Source organism: Hordeum vulgare, chromosome 3H (genome assembly GCF_904849725.1).
Source record: "Hordeum vulgare subsp. vulgare chromosome 3H, MorexV3_pseudomolecules_assembly, whole genome shotgun sequence".
NCBI classification, from domain to species: Eukaryota; Viridiplantae; Streptophyta; class Magnoliopsida; order Poales; family Poaceae; genus Hordeum; species Hordeum vulgare.
In genome coordinates, this window is record NC_058520.1 from 7,090,054 (window position 1) to 7,101,628 (window position 11,575).

An 11,575-nucleotide genomic window follows, 5' to 3' on the forward strand; every position below is an offset into this window, starting at 1 on the left:
CTCTTAGGACCAAAATTCAGGAGGGACATCTCCCCTTCTTCATCTATAGCACCATATTCGGCAGGCAAGTAATACCCCATATTAATATCCATACCTTCTCGAACCAGCGTACATTCATAATCCACCATCATGTCTTCATCTCCCAGTGTATATATTAGATTCGAAGTCTGTTCTATTGATGGGGTTGTGATGGGTGGTGTGGACGATGTAATAGGAGCAACGCCATCCTCTTTTGGTGGTGCACAGGCTGCTGCAATTGATGCCGAAGCAAATAAATTCTCAATTTGCTTCGTATTCTACACTTGTTTTGTAGGTGTCATAGGCCAAATTTCAGTGCAAAAAATTGTCCTTTTGGTTCTCCCCTTCGTGCTCTACCTTCTCGTGGTCTCTCATGTGTTCCAATCTCATCACATATTCATGGTCTTCATTAAACCGAGAGGACACCACTTAGGTTGCGTATATTTGGGATCCCTAGATTTGGCATTGCTTATGCTAGCCTCATGATAATAGCCATGGGGTCCTATCGGAAACAATTTATTTCATCATTAGAATAGTCCAAATTATCCTCAAAAGTTAGCTCTTTGATCTCCTTTTGCTTGTTAGATTTTGAACGTTCAACACTCGAAGATTTAGCACGCCACACTTGCTTGTTGACCTTGCTTGGACAATTTTGTGTTGATCGATTAGCACCATAGCTTGAATGGCCTTGTGTAGTACCCTCTCATGAGCAGACCTTCTAGGTCTTACCCATCACAAATGAAAAGCATAAGGAGCCATTGGGGCTGCTCCCACCCTTCATTGAAGTTACCCATGCAATATGGGGCATTGGGGGGGGGGGGGTTGCCATCCATGGTGTCACAACCCATTTCCCATATGGAATTTCGTGGCACCTAAAGTATTGCTCCGGAGGTGACCTTGGACGATTCAGATGTGATGGACGATTACAGCTAGAACCGGTCGCTTGGCATCTATGTCGCTTCCTCCTTGTGGTGTCACATTAAAGTGTCAGTTTTATCTTGGCTCTCATCCGGCAAAACCGGGGCAGCGACCGAGATGTTTGATGTGCGCCAAGGAGGTAAGCTTGAATGTATGTCCGACTTCGACTATAGGTCATGGTCATGTGCTCAACATGCCTTGCGTGGCATTCCTTTTGTTGCTAGAACGACGAGGCTTTTAATTTCATCGACGCACCGAAACCGTGGTGGTTTGACTCTATGTAAGGGTGGTGGTCCCTGACAAGTTAAAACTCCAAGTCGATTAGTAATACGTGTAACCCTAGGCCTTGCCATCCTTTATAATGTGAGGCCACGGGGTAGGCGCTCGTGATTCTACTAGGAAGGCTTTAACAGTCTAAAGCCTACCATCCAAAAATGTTATTACTACTCGTAGTCAGCGAATTGTATCACATTGCAATTATATTTAAGTGTTTTACATGCAACATCTGTAATGCATTTGCTAATTAGGCCTAGGAACTTGATGTTTTGAGTCAATCGTCCATTGTTAGGCTAGATTCGCCACTTGGGTCTGTCTAGGCATTGGACAGCTAGTCATCGTATCGGTAGCGACATACCCACACATATCATAACTCCTCACACGAGGTGTTTTCCACGTAATCAATCAAAGCAAAGCAAAAGCAATAATATGGTATTATCACCACGATGAGGGCCCGAACCTTGGTAAAATTCCCCGTGTGTGATCCCTTCTATAACTTTCGGTCGAGTACTCATGGTTTTGATACCGGCAAATGTCATATTTTGTTGCGGTTGTCGCACCATCGACAACGATGGATTTGGGCCGGTTAGTTCTAGTGTTGGAGTAGGCTTAATTACGATTGTATCAGTTTTCCTCAATTTTGTGTGACGGATTGACGATAACATTTTCTTAGTGGGCTTAAGGAGTCAAAATTATTAGAGATTTATTATAGGTAATTCATCTGCAATTTTAATCTTGGCAAGTCATTTTCTAGACTCGCAAATTAAGTGCCAACCATTGTCCATCTTTCTTCTTTCTCGAACCATCCTCCCATATATCTAGCGTACGAACTCGCCTCACTTCCTCTCCTATGATTGTGAGCACATGCCTAGCTACTTCGTTGCAATTAGAGATTTATTATGTCGCCTCACTTCCTCTCCTATGATTGTGGCATCTTGGTTAGTCATCTGCAATTTTCATCTTGGCAAGTCATTAGAAATTTATTATATCTCTGCGAGTCTCCCTTCGCCACTCGTCAGAGAGGGAGGAGGAGGAGGAGGATGAGCAACAACAGAAGCAACAGTAGGAGGAGCAGCCGAAGGCCATGGAGGAGGAGGCTCCCGGCTTGAGGATGGTGGAGGCCGAGGCGGAGTTTGCCGTCGCCCAATCAAAAGTGATGACGGAGCAGCAGGACATCATCGATTCCATCCGATATGAGGCCGAGGTGAAAGCCAACTGCCGGCTCATCCGACAGAGGTAGGCGAAGGCTTATGCCTTCTTCGACGAGCTCGACGAGGAGATTGAGGCGGAGGAGGCCGCAGCGGAGCAGCCGGAGGCGGCGGAGCTGCAGCAGGCGGTCATTTATCCGCTGGAGGGCACGAAGGTCGTCGACATCTCCTACGAGGAGTAGATAGGTTGTAATTAGTACGTAGGTTTCATTTCTTGCATGATTTTTGTATGGATTTGAGGATCCTAATATGAGATGTCCGGATGTGGAGTTTAATATTTGAGACATGACTGGTCAGTGTCCGCAGATACGCCTGGACGCGTCCGTGGGCGTTTGAAGGGCCAAATTTGAAGGGTTTGGTTGTAGATGCTCTAAACAAACTGGACTATTCTATATGTGCCTTTTACATCTCACTATAATTTAATTATATAAACTAAATTCTGGTGCTCCATGTTGATCTGATTTGACAGAGCTGGACCCCAGTCCAAGTCGCAAAAAGAGAACAAATCATGTAATTTACAAGTCAAGTCTTTCGTCCTGCAAACTCTTTAGGCGCATGCTACGAATCAATCAGATGATTTCTTAGAGAAATCATCCGTCTAGCAAGATAGCTACCGGATCTAGCACATCGTACACGTTCGCACTTCCCCTCAACCTCCATCTTCCCTCTTGAGCAACACGTGCAACGCCAACTGCCATGCTCCGAGCACAATTAGCAGCACGACATAAGCGGCCGCGGCGTTGCGGGGGTTGTGATGGATTGCAACGGTCGTCAGAGTTGTGATGCAGCATCGTCGACGCCGTCGGAGCTACGATGCAACGTTTGCAAGAACTTAGGTTCAACGGTTGTGGACGCCGTTGAGCTGCAATGCAGTGGCCACAACATTGTGAGAGCTACGATGAAGCAGCCGTCGGAGTCGTCGCCGGAGCTACGATGAAGCGGCCGTGAGAACTGCGATGCAACAGTCGTCGATGTTGCCGGAGCTGCAATGCAGCGGCCATGACGCTGCCTGAGTTGTAATGCAGCGGTCATCGTAGTTGACGCCGTCGGAGCTGCAATGCGGCGGCCACGATGCCGTCGGAGCTTTGATGCAATGGCTGTCGGAACAGTTAGGCAGTAGGTGACGTCGTCGGGGCTGCAATGCAGCAATCCTCGATACTGGGTCTGCAACAGCTTGATTCCGCACGCTCGTCGAGGCCTCGAGGCTTATGGAACTTGGAACACACAGGCTTCACTAGTGGTCATCGCCTGCTCCATGATTGAACTTGCAACTCGTGCAGGCTAGCAGCTGCCGAGCCATTACCTAGTAGTGCCCGTGGCGTGCGGCCAACGCCACTCGCCGACGGAGCCTCATCGAGCAGCATCGAAGCGATAGGGAGATGGGATCGTGCCGCAGACAGCTGGGCGTGACTGGACATCGCTCCGACATCTTCCTGCATACAGTTGCATCTTGCTTCCTGCCTCAGCGGGATGAGGACAAGACGATAGGAAGGGATGAAGAGGGGATAAGACTTCTGTAGTAGGGAAGGAAAGGCGCGTGACAAGTCATGAGACAATGAGGCCCATGCAAGACACGCGTCATAAGAAGGAGGCAGCTTACGAGCGCATATTATCTGCCGGATAAAACAAAGTGTTTTCCAAGTCTTTATATAACAGAAATAAAAATAGTATACAACGACTGCTGCTCCTTTTCTGTTTAAACAAACGCGATGATATCTTCTCATAATACTTAATCTGAAATCCTTCCAAATTATCTCCCACAATGTGACTCACCATGTTAGCTCCACCAACGTAACTTATGGCTTCAAATTTTTTATGCATGCATGGTTATAGGCACATGCATACAAGTGCCATTGTATAGCATTTTTTTATGGAATCCACTACATTGTCCTCACTTACTTGATCAATATGTACATACTTCGTTACATTCGTGCCATCCATTTTCAAGCTTGGCGCACCAACCGTCGTAGTTTCATCTTGAACAATATGGCTAAATTTTGTTTTTTGAATATTTTATTGAAGTAAATCAAGATCCGACCTTTATTTGTAAAAAAATTGGAATCTCACACTTTTCCTACCCCAGACCCATGATGTTAGGATATAACAACCTACCGCCAAGGTCCGTGACGGTAGGCCTTACCGTCAAACTTTTAAGTCAAGATCATGCAGCCTATCACCAGGCACCTTGGCGGTAGGGTTGCATATGCTACTGTCAGCATCTATGACGGTAAGATGTGCACTACGATGACGTGTCCCCTTTTTCTATCGTCAGGGACCGTGACGATATGTTGTTATACCCTACTGTCATGTGCCCAACAATAAAAGAGTCTGATCTCTGTTTTTTTACAAACGAAGATTAGATCTCGATTTGTACTTCATTAGAAGGATCGAAACACGGAATTTTGCCAACAATATCAGTAACATATTCGGCCATATGTTTAGACTTTGCAGCGACCATGATACTCAGATAAATTACACGTGGTCGTGGTCGTATCATCCTCTCTGTTGCATGCAGTGAGTGACAACCAAGCATGCCACCGCGAACGCTGGTACATACTCCTCCGGTGGCTATAAAGTGGGACGGTGCTGCACACCCGTTGAACATGCCACTCACTCACTCAATACATGCAGCGTACTACCGCACACTGACATCGCCCTCTCTCTCTCTCTCCCCCCTCATTACTCGCATCATTACAGCCCCCTCAGTCTCACTCTCTATCCGCCCCTGCTCTCTCTCCCGGAGTAGAAGTCGAGCCTGCGACATTGCTGCTGCACAGAGCACACGGACTGTACGAAGCACCCAGCGATGCTCCCTCGCCCCCCTTCCCACCTCCTGCCATGGCGGTGCCTCCTCCTCCTCCTCCTCACCCTCACCCTGGCCTGCACCAGCAATGGCGTCTCCGCAACCGCGAAGGCCAAACACAAGGCCAAGGCGCCGGCAGCGGCACCCAAGCCGGCCGGGTTCGGGTACCGGCTGGTGTCCCTCGTCCAGCGACCCAACGGCGGCGGCCTCGTCGGCCTCCTCCAGGTGAAGCGCCGCTCCTCCACCTTCGGCCCTGACATCCCCCGCCTCAGGCTCTTCGTCAAGTAAGCCATCTCCTTCCTCCTCCCCCTCCTCCTCACTGTTCCTATTTTATTCACCGCGCTCTATGTTGATTTCATTCCCCGGTTTGTAGTACCACTACTAGTAGTACTAGTGCCACTAGCTTTGTTTGATGGGAATGTTTGTGGCCTCAATAATTGCCCGCTCGATCCGTTCAAGAAGCGCCCCAAATTTGAGGAATTGGTCCGTCAAATCACGAGTGTATATAAACAAGCTCAAGAAACCAAGATTACATGCTAACAACAATGTCTGGTAATACAGTGCGTGTTCATGCTTAGATGATTAAAAATCTATGCGTGGTACCAGTAGACTAGTGGTAGTATTAATATGCATTCCAATCACGAGCGTTCCTAATTTATTCCGCGACCGAGAGCAACGCAGCGCGAGCTCGTGCAGTTTTTAATGGCGGAATGTGGTTTTGCTGTACTCTTCTCGCGGCGCGTGCAGGCACGAGACCAAGGACAGGGTACGGGTGCAGGTAACGGACGCGGAGAAGCAGAGGTGGGAGGTCCCCTACGACCTGCTCCCGCGGGAGCCATCCCCGCCGCTCGGCGTCGCCACTGACGGCCATGGCGCACCCTTCACCGTCGGCGAGTACCCCGGGCAGGACCTCGTGTTCACCTACGGCCGCGACCCGTTCTGGTTCGCCGTGCACCGGAGGTCCACCCGGCAGCCGCTCTTCAACACCAGCGGCGCCCCGCTGGTGTTCAAGGACCAGTACCTGGAGGTGTCCACGCGGCTGCCCGGCGACGCCGCGCTCTACGGGCTCGGCGAGAACACGCAGCCCGGCGGCATCAAGCTCCGGCCCAACGACCCCTACACGCTCTACACCACCGACGCCTCCGCCATCAACCTCAACACCGACCTCTACGGCTCCCACCCGGTGTACGTGGACCTCCGCAACCTCGCCGGCCGCGGCGTCGCGCACGCCGTGCTGCTGCTCAACAGCAACGGCATGGACGTCTTCTACACCGGCACCTCGCTCACCTACAAGGTCATCGGCGGCCTCCTCGACTTCTACTTCTTCGCCGGGCCGACGCCGCTCGCCGTCGTTGACCAGTACACCGCCATGATCGGCCGCCCCGCGCCCATGCCGTATTGGGCATTTGGTAACCAACCCATCAACTCTGCCTCTCTCGATATACGTATTTTTGTTCATGTTTAGTTTCCTTTAGCCAATGCTACTAGTACTACATATAGAATGAGCCAAATTCTAGCAAGAATAGTACTAAGCACAATTATATCTAATAGCTCCCTCGCATGATCATTAGGCCATATATAATTTGAGACCATAATTTCTGGATTCTATGTAATTTGTAAAAAACCAACAATTTCTGGATTGGCACTAATTTGAGACCATCTTGAATATCTGTGTTATGAATCTTTTCTACCAAGTAGATACTGTTGTGTTGGCTGTCTCTCACTGTGATACTGGTAGACATAACTTGCATTCTACTGACATTCCACACTCGTGATTCTCAGAATGTCGCTGCAAAAACCAAAACAACACTTGCTCTGAATATGGTCAACAGACCTGAGAAGACAATACCAAACAGCAATAAATCATACTAGCAGTTATCCTGCATTGGCTTTCTTGCAGTGCCTACATGTGGTCCAATTGTTTTGTAAATCATACTCTTATTATTTTTTACCTTGCAACCATTTGAATTTTAACACACCCAGAACAGAGTATTTGGATACTGCATATCTCTTACTGTTTTTGCTCTTGTTTACAGGGTTCCACCAATGCAGGTGGGGATACCACAACCTTTCAGTGGTTGAGGATGTCGTGGAGAACTACCGGAGCGCGCAGATACCCCTGGACGTGATCTGGAACGACGACGACCATATGGACGCCAGGAAGGACTTCACGCTCAGCCCGGTGAACTACCCGCGCCCCAAGCTGCTGGCGTTCCTCGACAAGATCCACAAGCGCGGGATGAAGTACATTGTGCTCATCGACCCCGGCATCAACGTGAACGACACCTATGGCGTGTACCAGCGCGGCATGCAGCGCGACATCTTCATCAAGCTTGACGGGCAGCCATACCTTGCCCAGGTGTGGCCCGGCCCCGTCTACTTCCCAGACTTCATCAACCCGAACGGCGCGTCGTGGTGGATCGACGAGGTGCGGCGGTTCCACGAGCTTGTCCCGGTGGACGGGCTCTGGATCGACATGAACGAGGCCTCCAACTTCTGCACCGGCAAGTGCACCATCCCGACGACGCACAGGTGCCCGGACCCGACCTCCAAGGAGCCGTGGCTGTGCTGCCTGGACTGCAAGAACATCACCAACACCCGGTGGGACGAACCGCCGTACAAGATCAACGCCTCCGGGAAGACGGCCCGTCTCGGCTTCAACACCATCGCCACCAGCGCCGTGCACTACAATGGCATCCTGGAGTACAATGCCCACAGCTTGTATGGCTTCTCCCAGGCCATCGCCACTCACAAGGGGCTGCAAAGCATCCAGGGGAAGAGGCCGTTCATCCTGACGCGATCCACGTTCATCGGCTCCGGCGCCTACGCCGCGCACTGGACCGGCGACAACAAGGGCACCTGGGAGGACCTCCGGTACTCCATCTCCACCATGCTCAACTTCGGCATCTTCGGCATGCCGATGGTCGGCGCCGACATCTGCGGGTTCTACCCGGCCAAGCCACCGCCGCTGGAGGAGCTGTGCAGCCGGTGGATCGAGCTCGGTGCATTCTACCCGTTCTCAAGGGACCACGCCAACTTCGCCTCGGCGAGGCAGGAGCTGTACCAGTGGGAGTCCGTGGCGAGGTCGGCGCGGAACGCGCTCGGCATGCGGTACAGGATGCTCCCGTACCTGTACACGCTCAACTACCAGGCGCACCTCACCGGCGCTCCCGTGGCGCGGCCGCTCTTCTTCTCGTTCCCGGACTTCGCGCCGTGCTACGGCGTGAGCAACCAGTTCCTACTCGGCGCCGGCGTCATGGTGTCCCCGGTCCTCGAGCAGGGCGCCAGCTCCGTGGACGCGGTGTTCCCGCCGGGCACGTGGTACAACCTGTTCGACACAAGCAAGGCGGTGGTGTCCACGGGCTCCGGCGCCGCCGTCAGGCTCCCGGCGCCGCTGAACGAGGTGAACGTGCACGTGCACCAGGGCACGGTCCTGCCGCTGCAGCGCGGCGGCACCATCTCCCGCGACGCGCGCGCGACGCCGTTCACGCTGGTGGTGGCGTTCCCGCTGGGCGCGGCGGACGCGGACGCGGAGGGCGCCGTGTACGTGGACGACGACGAGCGGCCGGCCATGGTGCTGACGGAGGGGCAGGCGACGTACGCGCGGTTCCACGCGGCCGTGCGCGGCGGCAAGGAGGTGACGGTGCGGTCGGACGTGGCCATGGGGAGCTACGTCATGCACAAGGGGCTCGTCATCGAGAGGATCACGGTGCTGGGGCTGCACGGCGCCGGCAGGGACCTCGCCATCCGGGTCGACGGCGCGGACGACGACGCCACCGCCGTCGCCGTCGCGACGTCGAGACCCTACTTCTTGGCCGCGGACGCGCAGGTGATGCACCGAGGAGAAGAGGACGCCGTGGAGGGCGAGAAGAGGGGCGTGACGATGGAGGTTGGCGGGCTGGAGTTGCCGCTGGGGAAGAGCTTCACCATGACATGGAACATGCACATCGAAGCATAGGAGAATCGAGCTGCATTTGCCTCTGCTTCCGTCTGCATGCGCCTTCTTCGTTCGACTCGTCGTCGTCGTGTCTAATTTAATATTATAGAGCTTAAAAAGTAGTTCATCGTGCTTGAGTCGGTTATGTAACTTGTGTGGGGGTTGGTTACCCTCGAACGCCATTTGTGAACTCTGATTCGCCCATTGAAGCTCAGTCTTGCAGGGGAATGAAACTGCATTTCGGCCGTTTCGCTTCTTCCCATACATTATCATGTTTTTCCCTTGCACCTTTTTTTTTTGTGAAACGGAGGCAAGCTCCTCGTAGATTAATTAAATAGAATAAAATTACTCGGTCAACTAAAGAAAAACTGATCGAAAATGAATATAAACAATCACATCTGAACAAGTCATAAAGCATAAACCCTAGGAGAAAATCATAGAGCATAAAACCCTAGGACCAAACAACGAAACTCACAAAAGCATCAACATGACGAATATACGTACACAAGGCGCAATGAGCGTCCCAACCGCTCGGAGCAAAAATACAAGCGTCATCCTACGAAGGAGGAGAAGAACGCCATCACACCGACGAGATGCATGCACAAATGAATAAAGAGTAGAAGCCTAAGCCCTCCGACAAGCCCAACTACAAGACTTTCGACACAGACGCTGTGAACATCTTCAAAAACGACGATGTGTAGTTTAGACTGGTATGTAGGTTTTCTCTTTGCATGGTTTATATGAATTTAAAAGATGACATATGAGATACACACATGTAAAGCAAAAGAAAAAAATAAGGCTTGTCTGCGAACATCTTTTTTTTTTTTGAGATACGGCCCTCAGGCATTTTATTTAATCAAAGACCGTACATAATCTGAGTGCACAGCCGCACTTAGAAAGTCAGGGATAACGTCCATAGTTACACTTTGCATCTTGGTGGAGAGCCCTCTTTTTGCAAGCATATGAGCTACTTCATTTGCTTCTCTTTCACTCAATTTTAATTCGAAACCCTGAAAACACGAGAGATATGAGGACATCTCTCTAAAAATGGGACCCCAACTAGATCGGTCCCTGCCTCCATTCCAGTCTTCTACCACTGTCTTGCAGTCTGATGAGATTTGAATGATCGGCCATCGTCTCTCCTTAGCGAGTAACATAGCATCTGTGCATCCCAAAGCTTCACTAACATAGGGGTCAGTAATACCAGCATATGGGCAGAACCTTGCCACAATGAATCTTCCTTCATGATCCCTTGCAACAACTCCCGTACCTGCTCGTCCACCCATTGCATCAATTGCCGCATCGGAGTTAATCTTAATCACCCCCACATCCGGTTTCATCCAAACCTCACTCATCTTTGGAATAGAATGATGTTTGGCTGGGATATAAAGTGATCTGATGTGCTCCTGGATGATCTCCATCGATCTAAGGGGTTGAAACATTGTCTCACCGTGTGTGTATTTGTTGCGACTACCCCAAATAGTCCACATAATACAGATGATCACCACTGCCTCCTCCTTGGCGATAAACTTTGGATCCAATAGGTCCCTTGTCCATGTCGCTTGGTATAACCTTGGGAGTTTTACCCCAAAGAACCGAAGTGTTTCCGTCCAAAATTGTGTCGCCTGGTTGCAAGTAACAAAGTTATGGAACAATGTTTCATCATCATTGCCACACAATGCGCATGTAGCAACGTCGCCTACATGTCTCCTGACAAGCTCAGCCCTTGCAGGCAAAAAGCCCTTGATCACCCTCCACCAGAACACCCGAATTTTTGGTTGAACATTGAGCTTCCACAAGCTTTTCCATGTTTCCTCATCACCAGCCGAGCTGCTTGGCCCACCTTGCACCTCACTCTGTTGATGTTTCAGCTCTCTATAAGCTGTCTTGACCGAGAAAATACCCGATCGATCCCATGCCCATGCCCAGAAATCAGCTGCGACAGTCCTTGGTCTAGGCATATTCAGGATTGCTTCCACATCGGATCGAAGGAACAAGCGTTGGAGTAACTCTAAGTTCCATTCCCCACTGTCTTCCTGTAGCAGATCCGACACAAACTGCACAGGTTCATCAGACAACCTGCAGACTGGCCTCATCGAAGGTGATCCAGCTATCCAGTGATCATGCCAAATCTCAGTAGTGCGGCCATCTACCACCCTGCGGATCAGCCCCTTCTTTAGTACCTCCCGCACCTGTATGATTGCCCGCCAAGTACGCGAAGAATTGGCAGGGCACCCGCCTGTAAGAAGTCACCTTCCGCAAAATATCTCCCTCTCAACACCCGTGAACACAATGACTCTGGGAAGTTCATCAGTCTCCATGCTTGCTTTGCCAACAAGGCATCATTGAACAACTCAAGATCTCGGTATCCAATTCCTCCGTGCGATTTTGGGGTCGCCATGTTCGACCATGCTT

General features: G+C 51.0%; 1 protein-coding gene across 1 annotated transcript; it reads left to right on the forward strand.

The window, feature by feature from the left end:
• Positions 1-5,000: 5,000 nt before the first annotated feature.
• On the forward strand, positions 5,001-9,424 carry LOC123442435 (alpha-xylosidase 1-like). Its single transcript, XM_045118485.1, has 3 exons — positions 5,001-5,507; positions 5,971-6,632; positions 7,260-9,424. The coding sequence occupies exons 1-3, from the start codon at positions 5,227-5,229 to the stop codon at positions 9,179-9,181; spliced, it is 2,865 nt and encodes a 954-aa protein (XP_044974420.1). The 5' UTR covers positions 5,001-5,226; the 3' UTR covers positions 9,182-9,424.
• The last annotated feature ends 2,151 nt before the right edge of the window (positions 9,425-11,575 follow it).